The following is a 14,808-nucleotide window of genomic DNA, read 5'->3' on the forward strand; positions in this document are numbered from 1 at the left end:
AAAACAATCCTCCTTTCGTACACGAGAAAGCCACGTGAAATTAAACCAAAGCCGAAAACTTCCAACACGAGAGAGGGAGGAGGAACAACCAGAATCTCAGCTAACAGATATAGGGGTCTGTGCATGTTGATGTGCCTTTCTGCTTTGCCGGCTATAAACGACATATGCGAAAGACCACGTGTATGTGCCGACGGCTGAGTTACTTCATCCGACTCTCTATGCTTCTGTCCTCGACGTCGAGAGACAGATGGCGAGGGCATTCCCAGTGTTCCAGCGGCTCGAGGGTCGCGCTACAAGGAGTCGCCCCTTGTCCCATGGTGGCCGTCGCCGGATGATATTCCGGACCCTAATTGAACATCCAACCTACCACTTAGCATAGGCTCAACGCCCCTTCTTTCCTTCGGCAGCCACGCAAAAGATGTTTCTAACAAGGAATCTCGTCCGGCCCCCAACCTAGCAGGAATGACTGCTGCCGACGCCGAGCATGTGCGCGGGGCGCTATCGCTCATTCAAGAGACAAACCTGCCACATCTCCTGGGCCCGCTACTCTGCGCCTTCGTCGAAGAAGCCCTGGACCCCGGCCTGGCGGCTATCTACATCGAGCACAACTGTGAGCGCGGCGACGGGTTGCGAGGACAAGCTGCTCTGCTTACCTCTGACTGGCAATATGTTGTCGAGTGTGGTCGGTCTAGGTTACTGCTCTCATCACCTCATCCCGCAAGCCCGTTGGGCCATTTGTGGACGAAGCGGCTTTCGATCAGCTGTTGCGAAACCCAGACGACCAAAGCCGCTGGAACCACTGGGTCTTCTTGACCCATGCCGACTTGAATCTTCGAAACATTCCGGTAGACGAGGTGACGAGAGCGGACGGGAGTAAAGGCTGGGATGTGACGGGGATCGTGGACATCCGGAATATTGGGAATACACCAAGGCGCTATTCGAATCCCTCAAGTACAATGATATGGCGCGCCGGCTCATTCACAACGTCTCCAAGGCATTTGAAGACTACTCAAAAGAAGTTGAAGTTGAGAAGCGGAGCTGGGAAGAACGCGACAACATTTAGGTTATTCATCAGCGTCCAAGACTCCGATAAGCTTGCATTTTCTTTATGCCTTAAATGTCCAAGAGCCAAAGTCGCATTGAAAGCCATCCCATAATCCTGGCCTGCCCATGGGCCCCGGCGCACGCACAGAGGAGCCTGATTCTACGTTTTGCTGGCTCTCAGGGTTCTGCCTTCCCACGCGTGTTGGTTGTACATGTAAGCGCTGCCCATCTGTCCTGGGCCAAGAGTGTCCTCGAGCTCTGTTTGTGATAGGACGAAAGTTGTCTTCATATTCCAAGCCCAGGGAATCATATGAGGAGGTGGCCCGTCACTGGCCTCTCACTCTCCAGTCGTTCCCAACTCTCATCATGGACTCTACTCTGGCCCCCATGGCCGTCGCGCCGATGGCGGTTCACTCGCACACCATTGTGTTCCTGCATGGCCGCGGTGACAACGCGGCCAGCTTCGCGACCTCTTTGCAGCACTCGACCGACTCCCGTCGCCGCACGCTCCGCGCCGCCTTTCCATCCTTCCGCTGGGTCTTCCCTCGCGCGCCGCTGAGCGAGTGCGCCGCGTTGGGCGGCCAGAAGACGTCCCAGTGGTTTGATATCTGGAACGTCACCGACTTCTCGCAACGGGAGCTTCTGCAGGCACCCTGCCTCAAGGACAGCGTCGCTCGCATCCTCCGGCTCCTCCACGAGGAAGCGGCCTTGCTGGCCGGCATCAGTCAGGGGGCCGCCACCACCACCCACGCGCTACTCAACCTCAGCTTGCCGGCCCCGAGTTCTACTCATGCAGACGCAGGGCCGAGGCTGGGGGCGTATCTGGGCTTTTCGTGCAGGATGCCCTTTCCGGGGAGAAGCCCGGCCGAGACGCGGGCGATACTCGGCCTCGGCGACGACGTGCCTACGAGCAACGAGGTCCTGCGCAATACACCAGTGCTGCTGGAGCACTGCGTCGATGATCCTCTGGTGCTCGTCGCCAACGGACGAGTCTTGCGCGACACGCTCGTAGGCTTTGGCGCACAGGTGTTGTGGAATGAATATCAGCAAGGCGGGCACTGGTTCAATTAGCCAGCCGGGATGGACGATGTCGTCGAGTTTTTGACTCGGGTGCTGGGGCCATCCACCCCCAATTCGGGCTCTCAGGTGTACGCCCAGTCTCTACCCGATTCCAAGGACTGGTTCCAGAGGTGATATTTAGCCGGAGCTGGGCGATGAATAATGCCGTACCTTTATTCTGATTGTGATGTACTCGCAGGGTACAAATATAAAATTAGACAATAGTGAGCATAAGCACGGCAGAGGTGGCGAGGACCGGGGCTGGAGCCTCGCGTATGCACATAGCTGGTGAGCCTGCTGGACAGTATTCGTACATGCTCTCTTGGCTTGCTGCGATTCTTCATGACTCCTAGCAATATTGATGCTTTTAGACCCAAGGCTACTAATCGAGTCATCTCTTAGGGTTAGGATTCAGGTTCGTCTAGGACCTAGAGTTAGCTCCGAGAGTGTCTATTTAGATTATTTAATTAGTTTTCGGTAGAATGCGAGGGGTTTACCTTTAGGAACTATAATAGCCATCTCGGAGGCACCTAACTAATGATTGGTTACTGTCAGAGCAGAGAGAGGACTTAGAATACGCGTTCATAACACCTCCAATGCGGGTGCCCCTATTTTGCCTGGTGTAGCGGTATTGAACCAGCTTCACATTTACGATCCTGCTTCAAGGGGCAGGGATCACCTGAGTCGGGGCCGGAAATAACTAGCCATTCCCTACATCAAATGTACTCAGTGATGCTCATCCCCGCTCTGGCACCAAGCGTCGTCGTTGCACTGCTTAGCCCGTCATCAACTCTCCAGCGCGCCCACTCCCACGCATCCAAGTGGCTTGACATAGATGGAAGAGCAGCGCCCAAGCCATCTCTGCCCGATTTGCCGCCATATCCTGCGCCCCGTCGTGTTGGCCCAGCCAACCGCGCAGACGTTTGAGGTGTTTGTAGATGCCGTCGAGAAGCGCTGCGTCATCTGCTTCGTCGTCTGGAACCTTAGCCACGACTGTCGCCATCTATGGGTCGCGTCGCCCCAGCTCTGGAAGCCGCTGCAGTACAGGCCCTACAAAGACTACGACGCCGCCAGCGTCATCAACATACTCGTCGTATACCACAAACCAGCCTCAAACCAGGTGGCCGAGGTCGAGTTTCGCTTGATACCTATCAATGGTTGAGTCTCCCTCGTGTCGCCATAGCATGCCTCTTTGGCTTCATATACTCACAGAACGCTGTGGCGGCAGACCCGGAGTTTCAGGAACAGCGCCAACTTCCACATGTTGCAGCCCAAGTCTCGCCAGAAGCAACACTGGCCTTAGGACAGAGTTGGCTAGCCAACTGCATGTCCTCTCACCCGGGCTGCAGTCAGCAGCAACATGGTATGCAGAAATGGCACCCAACTCGACTCGTCGACGTGGGGACCCAAGACTCGGCTATTTGGAAGGTCTGTCTTGTCGCTCAAGACGGCGTCTCGCCGCCATGGGCGGAGTACTTAACTCTGAGTTATCGCTGGGCCCCAAACCCAAAGATTCTCCTCACTTCATCCAACGTGCAGGAGCTCCGACAGCTCGGGCGCCCCATCAGCACTCTTCCCATTCTCTTTCGAGATGTCATCGCTGTTGCTCGGCATTTTCGCGTCCGCTATATATGGATCGACGCGCTATGCATCATGCAAGACTCGCAAGCCGATTGGGAAGCCGAGGCTCCGACGATGCAGCACGTATACTCTAATTCGTCGTGCAACGTTGCCGCGTCGGCGTCACGATGTCCCGATGAGAGTCTCTTTCAGCCTAGAGACGTGGACATGATTCGGCCCGGCTTGGTGGAGAGCTCTCTCTTCTCCTCCCAGTCGGCTGTCCACTACATCTTAGACGAGTCATACTGGGATCGGCAGATGCTCAACAGCCCATTGCAAAACCGGGGGTGGGTTTTCCAGGAACGCTTTCTGGCGCCGCGCGTCCTCTATTTCGCTCACCACCAGCTTTTATGGGAGTGTTTTACCAGCCACAGATGCGAAGTGTTTCCGCAGGGCATTCCCACCCATTGGTCGTATAAGATTAGAGGGCCCCTTTTAGACAATTCCTCACAAGCCAGCTCCGCAGACGCAGGAAAGATGAGCTACGATACGCTTCGATTGTGGACCGACCTCGTCCAGCAGTACTCTCACTGTCAGCTGTCGAAGCCCTCGGACAAGCTCTTTGCCATGGCGGGCATCGCAAAGCTTTTCCAAGAGACGACGGGCGACGAGTATCTCGCCGGCCTGTGGAGATCTCGCCTCCCTGCCATGCTAGACTGGCGGGTGCATGTCCCCCAACCTCGCCAGAATCTCGAGCACATGGCGCCCTCTTGGTCATGGGCCTCGGTCGGGGGACTCGTGAGACCGTACGGCATCTCGCTCGACGCCGAGTTGCTTGTCGAGCTTATAAGCGCCCAAGTTGTGACTCGGACGCCTGATCCAATGTCGGCCGCAGAGGGCGGTTCTATTACCCTCCGAGGCCGGCTCGTGCGTGTTGTCTGCCGTGTTGCTGGGGCACACCTGGTTTCTTTCGAGTTCATGGACCGTAGCCCTGCTAAGCCTCGATTCTCTGTCCAAGTGTTTCCAGATTTCTCGGATACATGCTTGGAGCAAGGCAGCATCGTCTCTTGCATGCCGCTCAAGCTGGACTATTACACAGACGAGTCGGATGGCAGCAAACGACCACACATATTCTGCCTGGTTTTGGAACAGATTCCTGAGGAGCCAGAATGCCAGAGGCGGTATCGAAGAATAGGTCATTTCGTCGTTGACAGCTGGGGCAAGACGGAAATGTTTTGCTCTGGAGAGCTGTCCGTGTTTGACATTGTCTAGGTTAGAGACTGCCCTCGACAACATGAGTGAATGAGGCCCGGTCGAGCATTATACTGACCTACCCAGTCAGGAGGAACCCCGGCCGTGAAGCCAGCCATGTATGTGTAATTCACATCCAGCAAGGTTGAAAGCTGTCCCGAAGTTCTACATGTAGTCCTGCATGACAATGAAGGGTAGCTTGCGGACCCTGTGGATGCTTCTTTGGGACCTTGGCGGAGTTGTAAGCCTGCCCTTCCTTGAAGCCAGAGCACGGTCGTGAAAAGACATAGCAACTGATTTGCCTTTGCGTGTACGCGCCAATATTCCGGTCACGAAACTCAGAGTGGTGTCATTATTCAACAATGTCAAGTGATGATGCTCTATGTGGGTACAACTCGACATGACATTCAGACATGTAAGGAGTACAGTGTCAGTAACCGAGGCTTGAATAGCTACGAAGTATTCGTACTTCGCGCCAAAATGATTAAAACATGCGTCTCCATGCCAGGATGCAATCTTCATTATCTCGTTGAACTTTGTCTGCGCACGTCTCTGACCAACGACATCGTCACCAGAAGTACACGTAGCCTTTTCCCACAACACAATGCACCCATCAAGTCCTTCTCAAATCAAGCAGGGAAAGAATCCGATATCATGCGGGAGAACAAAGCTGACACTTTCAGTCTTGTTACTGCTCTTGCCCGTTTCGGAGCCGGGATCGATCTGACCGATGAAGAAGAAGCAGCAGTCGCGCCGGTTGTCCGGCCACTTTATGAGCTTTTCGTTCTCACCAACGATTATTTTTCGTTTGACAAAGAGTACTACATTTACGCTTCCCACATGCTTCGGAACTCCAAAGGGGATGGTCCCATTTCCAATGCAAATGCTGCCATGCTCTATATGAGGTGTAGTTCAATGTCAGTGAAAGAGCAAAAGGCACGATCAAGGCCAAAGTGGTGGAGCTCGACGAACAATACCACGCCTCGAAGGGAATGTTCTTCCAGCAACAAGCCGTCGACTTGTCGCCCTCCGTCGTGGCGTCGTTTGATATCTTGGAGGCTATGGCCGCAGGGAACCTGCTCTGGGGCATGTCGAGCCCTCGCTACGACTTGTCCGCCAAGAACCCATATGCTGAGTACTACAGGCTTAGAAACGATGGCGGGGCCCATTTCTTTGATGATTGCACCGAGTCTGATGAGATTATTAGTAACAACACCTTGACCAGAGCGGTCGACCAAGCATGTAAGGGCGAGAAAGACGTGGCTGTCTCGCATCGAGCTGCGCTTTGAACTGGACTTGCAGCTCCTGGGCCGGATTGGCCATCACGTACGAGACGTTCCTTATATTTTCTATGTACACTACACTACTAGGAGCCGTGGACGAGACTGGGGTTTGAAGAATGTTCGGACTGTTCGTTAAACTTGGTGGACATTACCTACATACGCACCCTGTTCGGAATCCGAGAGGCCTCTTACTAGGAGCGCTAATCAACTGAAAGAGCCAACTGCACATGATATAGGAGACCGGGCCGAGGCCGCACGACTTGATGACTTCAGACTTCAACTGCTTACCCGCTGCACCAACCCGCAAATACGGCGAGCGACGCTTTGCTTTTATGCTCAATGTCGACTGTCTGCCGCATCGAGCTTTTGACTTTGCGATGAGCTGTTCAGAAGCGCATGTCCAGGCAACAACAAAACTCTGATTCCGTCGACGAGAATCCAATTCCTCGCACGTATTTCTCCGCCATGCTCAACATTACTCCGACCGGCCATGGTCGCACAAAGGGGCTTCCCCCATAACCGCCCTCGATGCACGGCTGACACTTCTGCTGCCTGCCCCTCCTGGCGTCTGGTCGAGAGCAAACTCGACGACCTGTGGGTCTCGAGCGGGGCCTTCGTGACGACCCTTTTCAAGCCCCTTGAGTCTGCCGGACCTTTGCAAGGAGCCTCTCGCATTCCGATACGTGCCTGGATCCAGCCCTACCGCGTGCTTGGTTCGATTCGCCCATCGCCGCAATCCCTCGACCGCCATGGCTCCGTCGGCGGCCCACGCCGTTGACGGCATCCTGCCCCCTGTGGACCTGCGCTCGATCCCTCCTTTTTGGCAAAGAAAGAATGGAATTTTGCTCTACTTTCTCTTGACGTCGTCTCTGCTGGCCAGTGCCGCCCTTGGCCTCGATGGCGTGAGTCAAGTCAAGCCCAGACACAGCCGAGGTGCAGCCTACAGCTAATCAAATCATCTGCTTCCTGCGTCAACACAGTCCATGACCAACGGCATGCAAGTCCTCCCCACCTGGCAGGATCGCTTTGGCCACCCTACAGGGTCCCAGCTCGGCTTCTTTGGCGCCTCAAACTCCATCGGCGGCGTCATCCCCTTTCTCTTTCTCGGCTGGATTGGCGACGAACTCGGCCGTCGCCTGCCGACGGCCCTCGGGTCCATCGTCATCATCACAGGCGTCCTCATCGAGTTCTTCGCAACCACGTTGAGCATGTACATAGGCGGCAAGGTTGTCCTGGGCATGGGCTCGTCGCTGATACAGATGGGTGCACCAGTCTTGATCACCGAGCTGAGCCACCCGAAAGAGCGCGTGCAGATAACCACCTTTTACAACACTTCCATTGTTCTTGGCTATGTCATTGGCGCGTGGGCAACCTATGGCTGTTTCCAGATTCCAACTCAGTGGTCCTGGAGGCTCCCCACTTTGATCCAGATTGTCCCCTCTGCCTATCAGCTCTTGCTCATCTTCTTCTGTCCGGAGTCTCCGCGCTGGCTGATTGCCAAGGGCAAGATGGACGAGGCGAGGCAGATCCTGACCAAGTATCACGGTGAAGGTGACCCCAACTCGGAGCTCGTCGCCTTTGAGTGTGCCGAGATTCAGCACGTCATCGCCGCCGAGGCCGAGCAAAGCCTGTCATGGGCGGCCTTTTTTTCGTCCAGGTCTAACTTGAAGCGCATCGGCCTGTGCCTTGCCACGGCCGTCTTCAGCCAGAGCTCGGGCAACCTCCTCGTCTCTAACTATCTTGCACAGATTCTCAAGGACACCGGGGTCAAGGCCGACAAAGACATTACTCTCGTCAACGGCATGGTCACGTTGTGGCAGTACATGGTGGCCCTCGCCGTCACGGCTCTCATTGACAGATTCAAGCGGCGAACCTTTTTCGTCGTCGGCTCGGGCGGCGTGCTTGTAACCTTTATCGTGTGGACCGTTGCGGCGCAGCAATATCTGGAGCGAGGCTCTCTCGCGGCTGGTCGCTTGGTTCTCGCCTGCATCTTCGTCTTCCAGGCCTTTTACACCTTTGCTTGGACGAATCTGGTTGTCACATACCCTCTCGAAGTTGTGACGTACCAAATGCGAGCCAAGACGTGGGCATTTGTCCTGCTCACCATCCAGGTCGCGACGATTTTCGGAAGCTACGTCAACCCCATCGGTCTCGAGAACATCGGGTGGAAATTTTACATCTATTACTGCGTTTGGGTCGCGCTCATCTTTCTGGTGGTGTACTTTTGCTTCGTTGAGACGGCTGGGCCGACTCTGGAAGAGCTCGCATATCTGTTCGAGGCTGACAAGGCCAAGACGCATCTGATTGCGACGGCCAAGAAGACGCAAGATAACCGGCCTCACGTCGAGACAAGTCGTGAAAACGCGAAAAAGTGGTTTGAGCGTGCAGCCGATAGTAGAGGGTCTCTTTTGTCAAGGCCGGTGTCAAGCCCTTGAGCTTACATCGTGGGGATTGAATAGATCTGCCGATGGTCTTGGATTGAGTCTGGCGATCAGCGCAGCTCTCTTCCGGCCCTCGAAGTAGCCTACGATGAAGGTTAGCTTTGGCCTCTCCTTCGACACTGATGGTCCTGCGATTGATGCTTGAATAAGGTAAGCATGTCGTCCAATAGATCTGACGCTATTCAAGCTTGACCCCCAATACAATTGAATCTACTGGCTATTTGAAGGGATCCGTGGAGACTGTCTTGTTTTTTTGCTAGCTCCCGCCGCCTGATATGGTATGGCTGGAATGCGGGCTGGGCTTTATGAAGCACAGCAAGAGGCCGCAAACGCTTTGATGCCCGCTGCCACCCCCCCCCCCTTTTTTTTTCGATGCTGCTGTACATGGCCGGTCCGAAACGTGCATGTGCCGCACCTCGGGACAGGGAATCAGTTGGAGATGCAAGCTGGCTTTGGGGGGCTTCTCGGGCCGACCAGCCGCGTCACCCGAATGGGATCAGCATCTGCCGGACGATCGTGCAGCGTCGGACCGAGTGGCGAGAGAAGGATTCTAGAAAGCCATTGAGAAGCACCGGAAGCACCAGTGCTGCACGCCGCTGACGATCCGGCGTTGGCTATGCCAGTGGCGTGGACCGGGGCAAGGTTGAAGACGTGAGAAACGCAGTCTGTCCTGTCATGATCAAGGCAGGCTGCCCTCTGCAACAAATTCCCTCATCCGCTCAGCATGGGTAGGCGGGCCCTCTTGAAGTGGCTCGGGATCATGAAGCTCGACGTCGCTGACAACCCAGAATCCTCACGGCGTGCCTCACAGTGGAGCGGCGTTTCCCCGTTTCGGCCATCTTTTGCCGCCCACGAGACTCACAGGAATAGATCCGACATCCCAAGCCGACTTACACCGAGTTTCGCCCCTCATTTGCCGCTGGAGGGGCAGATGCGGGCCCGGTAGGCTGCCGCCTTGGGATCTGCGCCCGAGAGGGGGGAAGCGGCGCCGCTTTCTGCTCACACGCAGTAAGTTCCCATGTGTACATTCCGGCGGGGGGTGGATGGCCATGGTTAGTTGCCGGCTGGAGTCCCGGCATCTCGTCGATGACGGGGGGTCGGGCAGACCGATTCGCAGTATGATTCAGTCTCGCACACACCACTACGAAATACGCGCTGCACCACCGTCGTTTTCGTTTCCATCCTTTCTCCTCACCTTGGCTAAATTAAACGTGGAGAGGCATCAATGATTCTCTTGCGAAAGAAATGCTAAAGAGGCCTGCAGATGTGAAAGGAACTATTCGAATGTCGGTCCATTGCTCGGTTGAATGCCACGGCTCAAGGGCCCCCCCTTACATCAAGGTCGACAAGGAACAAGGGTCATGCATTAGAGCGTGATCCAGTACGGCAGAGAGGTGCGCGTTCCGTCTACCATCGGTCACCCGCACACCAGGATACGGCTCGCATCCTCCACCCCCTCCCTTCTCCCCCATCTGGGGAGAGAAGCCTCCGCACTGCAGCCCCAAGGGCAGCGATTTAGATTTTTTTTAGTGTGTCGACAGAATGCGGAACCCGGCAAGGGGCGTGGTGGTGACGAGGTCATTGAGTGTGTAAAGCGAGAGCGTATATAGAGAGTCGTCCGGGGCTGCCTCGTCGTGAAACCAGCACACGCTCTCAAAACCATCAGAGAATATATCTGCGTGGGCCTTCCCACGCTCACCTTGCTCTGGCAAGTAGTCGACGGAGAACATCAAGCAATCGGTCCATTAGCTTTGCGCAGTCGCAACACCGACGAGAAACCATGACCGTGGCCACGGACGACAAAGGCTACGATGAGTGCGGGCATGAGACGTTCGAGATGGCCGGCGGCAGCAACGACGTCGACGCCCTGATCCAGGATATGGAGCAGCAGCTCGAGGCCAGCGGCGGCCTGGAGACGGGCTTCTTCAACGTCGAGTTCAAGGACCCACACCACTTCACCTGGCTCCTTGTGGCCTTTGCCAGCATGGGCGGCCTGCTGTCCGGCCTGGACCAGAGCCTCATCTCGGGCGCCAACCTGTACCTGCCCAAGGACCTCGGGCTCTCGGAGCGGCAAAACAGCCTTGTTAACTCGGCCATGCCCCTGGGCGCCGTTGGCGGTGCGTTGCTCTTGTCGCCGTCCAACGAGTGCTTGGGCCGTAAGGGTGCCATCATCATCTCCATCGTACTCTACACCATTGGTGCCGCGCTCGAGGCCGGCTCCATCAACTTTGGTGGGTCCTTTGCGAACATTGAGTTCCCCGGCCAGACTGACCGACGTGAGCCATGATTCCACAGGCATGATTGTGTCCTCGCGCGTCATCCTCGGCCTGGGCGTCGGCCTCGAGGGCGGCACGGTCCCGGTTTACGTCGCCGAGACCGTGGAGCGTCGCATTCGGGGAAATCTGGTGTCGCTTTACCAGTTCAACATTGCTCTCGGCGAGGTGCTCGGATACGCTGTCGCGGCCATGTTCCTCAAGGTTCCCGGCAATTGGCGATACATTCTTGGATCGTCGCTCGTCTTCTCGACCATCATGTTCTTCGGGTGTGTTATAAACCTGCCCCCTGCTGTCTTTCGCGCTCCTATCGCGCTTTGATGTCCGAGAAAGGTTGGCTGACGTGAAGGCGCGTGTGCTTTTCCGCGACAGCATGCTTTTCCTCCCCGAGAGTCCGCGGTTCTTGATGCACAAGGGCAAGACACTCGCCTCGTACAAGGTCTGGAAACGCATTCGAGGCATTTCCTCTCCCGAGTCGCGGCAGGAGTATTTCGCAATGGCCGCGACCGTCCGGCAAGAAGAGACCGAAGTCAACGAAGGCGCCCAGAACCGTCGGTTCCCCTGGATGGATTTCTTCACGTAAGTCACCCTTCTCGACGTCGTGATATTAAATGGCCCATCTAACGCGATGCCTTTAATGCTCAGTGTCTCCCGCGCACGTCGAGCTCTCGTGTATGCCAACATCATGATCCTTTTGGGCCAGCTCACGGGAATCAACGCCATCATGTACTACATGTCCGTCTTGATGAACCAGATCGGCTTTGATGCAGAGCAGGCCAATTACATGTCCCTGGTCGGCGGCGGATCCCTGATGCTGGGCACGATCCCGGCCATCTTCCTCATGGAGACGTGCGGCCGGCGCTTCTGGGCCATCACGATGTTACCCGGCTTCTTCATCGGCCTGGTCCTTATTGGCATCAGTTATCAGATCCCCATTTCTACGCACACAGTGGCCGTTGAGGGCCTGTACCTGGCCGGGCTTATCATCTACATGGGATTTTTCGGCTCTTACGCTTGCCTGACTTGGGGTGAGTGGCCCTATATAGAAGAACCATGCTACAGTACAGGCTCGTCCTTGCTAACACCAAATAAACAGTGATTCCGTCTGAAGTCTACCCCACGTATCTGCGAAGCTATGGAATGACAACGTCGGACGCTCTGCTATTCCTAGCTTCGTTCGTCGTCACCTACAACTTCACCGCCATGCAAAACGCCATGACACGAACGGGCCTGACGCTTGGCTTCTACGGGGGCATCGCAGTCATCGGCGAGGTGTACCAAATCTTGTTCATGCCCGAGACTAAGAATAAGACGCTCGAGGAGATTGATGCCGTGTTTTCTCGCCCGACAATGGACATTGCGTGGGAGAACTGGGTGGGAGTCAAGCAGAACGTGACGGATCTCTGCAACGGGCGCTTCCGCAAGGTCTTTGTTGCGCAGATAGAGAGACGGCCGAGCTTGACTGAGAAAGTGGCTGCGTAGCTTAGAGTAAATGTCTAATATTAAGTATATCAACTTGAAGCATTACAATAGAGACTATTAGAACAAACCCCAGCCTCTGTCCAGCCAGCCTCCTTACTTTCGAGGTGCTCGCTCGAGCGCCATATCCACGCCCATACTGCCTTCCGTATGAATACGTGAATGTATTATTGCCTCTGAGTGTCTCAGTAAGATAAGCCGTAGCCAAATGGTAGCAGCACTCATCAGATCTCATCATACTCTCTCCCAGATCCGAGGTCTGGAGGTTTCCCGTAATGCCGGAGCGAGCACCTAAACGGTTCCAAAAGGCACATTGAAGTCGAAACTCTACAGCTAGGTCGCTCAACAAGCTCAAACCAACAGCTTCTGACGACATCAACTAACATTCAGTCGGTTCATCATTGCGTTGTCACCGTGCCAGGTGCCACCGGTTTGGGAGGGGGCGTTTTCGTTCGTGCAGTCTTGTACAGGCACTCTTTCTTTCCCGTCCGCCCCATTGTGCGGAATAACTTCAGTCAGTATAGGTGCTCGATGACTATCTCAGGAACATGGTTCAGCCAGTCATCAACTCGCTCCTACCTATGCTGATGTTTACGACCTCGAGAGCTTGCTGTCAGCTTTTTATGGTGCATACGACGTGTTTACGGTGATGAGCGATAGCCTTTCTCTCCCTTGCAAGACCAGAGAGACTGAATATGAGCTATGCCTTGAGCTGACTGGGAGTCGCGGCATTACGCCAACAAGCCTCTTCTATACGAATGTGGCATTGTTATGAGCGAGCATCAGGCTGAAGTTTGTTGCAGGACATCGCTGCTCTGGCTTCAAGACGACGACCAAGAGAAGTTGGGGGAGCAGACACTGTTCCGCGATGGGGAACGTGTCTTCTTTGGCATGAACGAATTTTGCGAAGACGTGGAAGTTGCCGGAACGGAATTCAGGAAAGCCAGGCATGAAGCCATGAGCGGACCCTTGAGAACCATCGAAAGTGTAGTTCGCCAGACACGCAAGAGGGCCACCAGGATTGACGCCGTAATCATCACTGGCGGCGCGTTTTCGTCCACCGAGGGCATCAAGAATATGTTGGTCCACAAAGTCAAGGAGTTGTGCAATCTGGAACCCCGCTTCCAAAAGGCCGAGGACTCTTTGCAGACGTAACATAACTATGATGCTGACGAAACGGACAGGAAATATAGCCTCGGGTGCAGCCGATATAGCCGAGTAGTAGGATATGGAGTCGCGATTCGGCGAGTCATGGTTTGGCATCGGCTGCAGTCGTGGCAAAGAGGTAGGCCATCGGCCCGCCTTCAACGCAGCAAAGAATAGCTCACTGTCTTCAAGAAGAAAATAGAGCCAAGTCAGCTCGACAAAGGTGATGCTCCGGTATTTAGAGTCAAGAGTGAGCCAATGGGCTTGGACAATCTAAAGGATTTCCCTATGTTTACGGCCTACCTGAGCCGCCATGCTCCACTATGCGTACCGTCTCCTGACACAGGGCTCGAGCATTTTGCCTTGGGTCGAGGCGCAACGGTCATGTCACCCGTGGTCTTCGATTTGCCCAAGGTGGTCGAGGCAGGCACCTGTTCTACGGTCTGCCTACAATGGGATGCAAAGTCCAAAACCGTCCTGATTCGGGTTGTTTGCCCTCGGAAACAAAGGCAGTCAATGCAAGCAGTCCAAAAATGGTCCAAGTTGGGACGGGGCTTCTTCAATTTGACACAGCAGGAGACGTCTTTAAAGGAAGGCAATACCACTCCCGCCAGTCGCATAGAGGGTGAGCCGGTAGACGAGCAGCTTGATACTGACGTGGGAATTAACAGAGATGACGCCGACCAGGCGGCCAGCCGAGTGATCGGGTCCGGAAATAACGACTTGAATGAAACCAATCAGAATATTGAGCACTCCAACTGGGGTGCCGAAGAGGAGGCGGGCTCAGAGGAACAAGGTCGAGGGCCCAAGAACACTCACCGATCTGCCGGCGACGCAGAGCTGACCGACTCAGCTTCTCCCCGCGGACGCAAACACAAGAAGCGATCCCCTATTAGGGCCTTAGAAGCCGAAGCGGCCCTGCCGCTACCAGAGGTACGATTCGAAAGGGCATGCCTCTCCTATGCCCTTCGGACCCTATACTTCTTACCTAGTCACCCTATAAGGCAGGCCTATAACTAGCTATATAGGATGACCTTGCCGACTCGGGCTCCGACCTCGGGGCCTTAAGTTATATTAGGCCCTACACGTAACTCTTCCGTCTTCTTAAAGGCCTAATAGCTATTATAGGGCCGAATAATAACTTAAAAAGAAGGAAAGCTAGCTAGGAGCCCTTATAGGCCTAAGAGCTTAAGGCCTTTTTTATAATAATAAAGGCCCCTTATATAGTAAAAAAGCTTTTAAAGTAATAAGAGAAGTAGTCCTTATACCTTA

At 54.9% G+C, this 14,808-nt stretch overlaps 6 protein-coding genes across 6 annotated transcripts; all 6 read left to right on the forward strand.

Moving 5' to 3' along the window:
• Positions 1-462: 462 nt before the first annotated feature.
• On the forward strand, positions 463-1,063 carry HRG_07566 (uncharacterized protein; the record flags this gene model as incomplete). The annotated part of the gene is made up of 3 exons (XM_044866037.1): positions 463-610; positions 778-845; positions 932-1,063. 3 exons carry the CDS (start codon positions 463-465, stop codon positions 1,061-1,063), a joined length of 348 nt encoding a protein of 115 aa, XP_044719001.1.
• A 347-nt stretch (positions 1,064-1,410) lies between these two features.
• HRG_07567 (phospholipase/Carboxylesterase domain-containing protein) lies at positions 1,411-2,115 on the forward strand (the record flags this gene model as incomplete). Its single annotated transcript, XM_044866038.1, has 1 exon — positions 1,411-2,115. One exon carries the CDS (start codon positions 1,411-1,413, stop codon positions 2,113-2,115), a length of 705 nt encoding a protein of 234 aa, XP_044719002.1.
• Positions 2,116-2,938: 823 nt separating this feature from the next.
• Positions 2,939-4,935, forward strand: HRG_07568 (heterokaryon incompatibility protein (HET) domain-containing protein; the record flags this gene model as incomplete). The annotated part of the gene is made up of 3 exons (XM_044866039.1): positions 2,939-3,260; positions 3,332-4,136; positions 4,182-4,935. The coding sequence occupies 3 exons, from the start codon at positions 2,939-2,941 to the stop codon at positions 4,933-4,935; spliced, it is 1,881 nt and encodes a 626-aa protein (XP_044719003.1).
• A 633-nt stretch (positions 4,936-5,568) lies between these two features.
• Positions 5,569-6,203, forward strand: HRG_07569 (uncharacterized protein; the record flags this gene model as incomplete). Its single annotated transcript, XM_044866040.1, has 2 exons — positions 5,569-5,670; positions 5,826-6,203. The coding sequence occupies 2 exons, from the start codon at positions 5,569-5,571 to the stop codon at positions 6,201-6,203; spliced, it is 480 nt and encodes a 159-aa protein (XP_044719004.1).
• A 743-nt stretch (positions 6,204-6,946) lies between these two features.
• HRG_07570 (sugar transporter domain-containing protein) lies at positions 6,947-8,632 on the forward strand (the record flags this gene model as incomplete). The annotated part of the gene is made up of 2 exons (XM_044866041.1): positions 6,947-7,099; positions 7,178-8,632. The coding sequence occupies 2 exons, from the start codon at positions 6,947-6,949 to the stop codon at positions 8,630-8,632; spliced, it is 1,608 nt and encodes a 535-aa protein (XP_044719005.1).
• Positions 8,633-10,418: 1,786 nt separating this feature from the next.
• HRG_07571 (sugar transporter domain-containing protein) lies at positions 10,419-12,393 on the forward strand (the record flags this gene model as incomplete). The annotated part of the gene is made up of 5 exons (XM_044866042.1): positions 10,419-10,869; positions 10,934-11,180; positions 11,284-11,490; positions 11,557-11,939; positions 12,008-12,393. 5 exons carry the CDS (start codon positions 10,419-10,421, stop codon positions 12,391-12,393), a joined length of 1,674 nt encoding a protein of 557 aa, XP_044719006.1.
• Between the last annotated feature and the right edge of the window lie 2,415 nt (positions 12,394-14,808).

The sequence above is a fragment of the Hirsutella rhossiliensis genome (genome assembly GCF_020360975.1).
Source record: "Hirsutella rhossiliensis strain HR02 chromosome Unknown scaffold00008, whole genome shotgun sequence".
NCBI lineage: Eukaryota > Fungi > Ascomycota > Sordariomycetes > Hypocreales > Ophiocordycipitaceae > Hirsutella > Hirsutella rhossiliensis.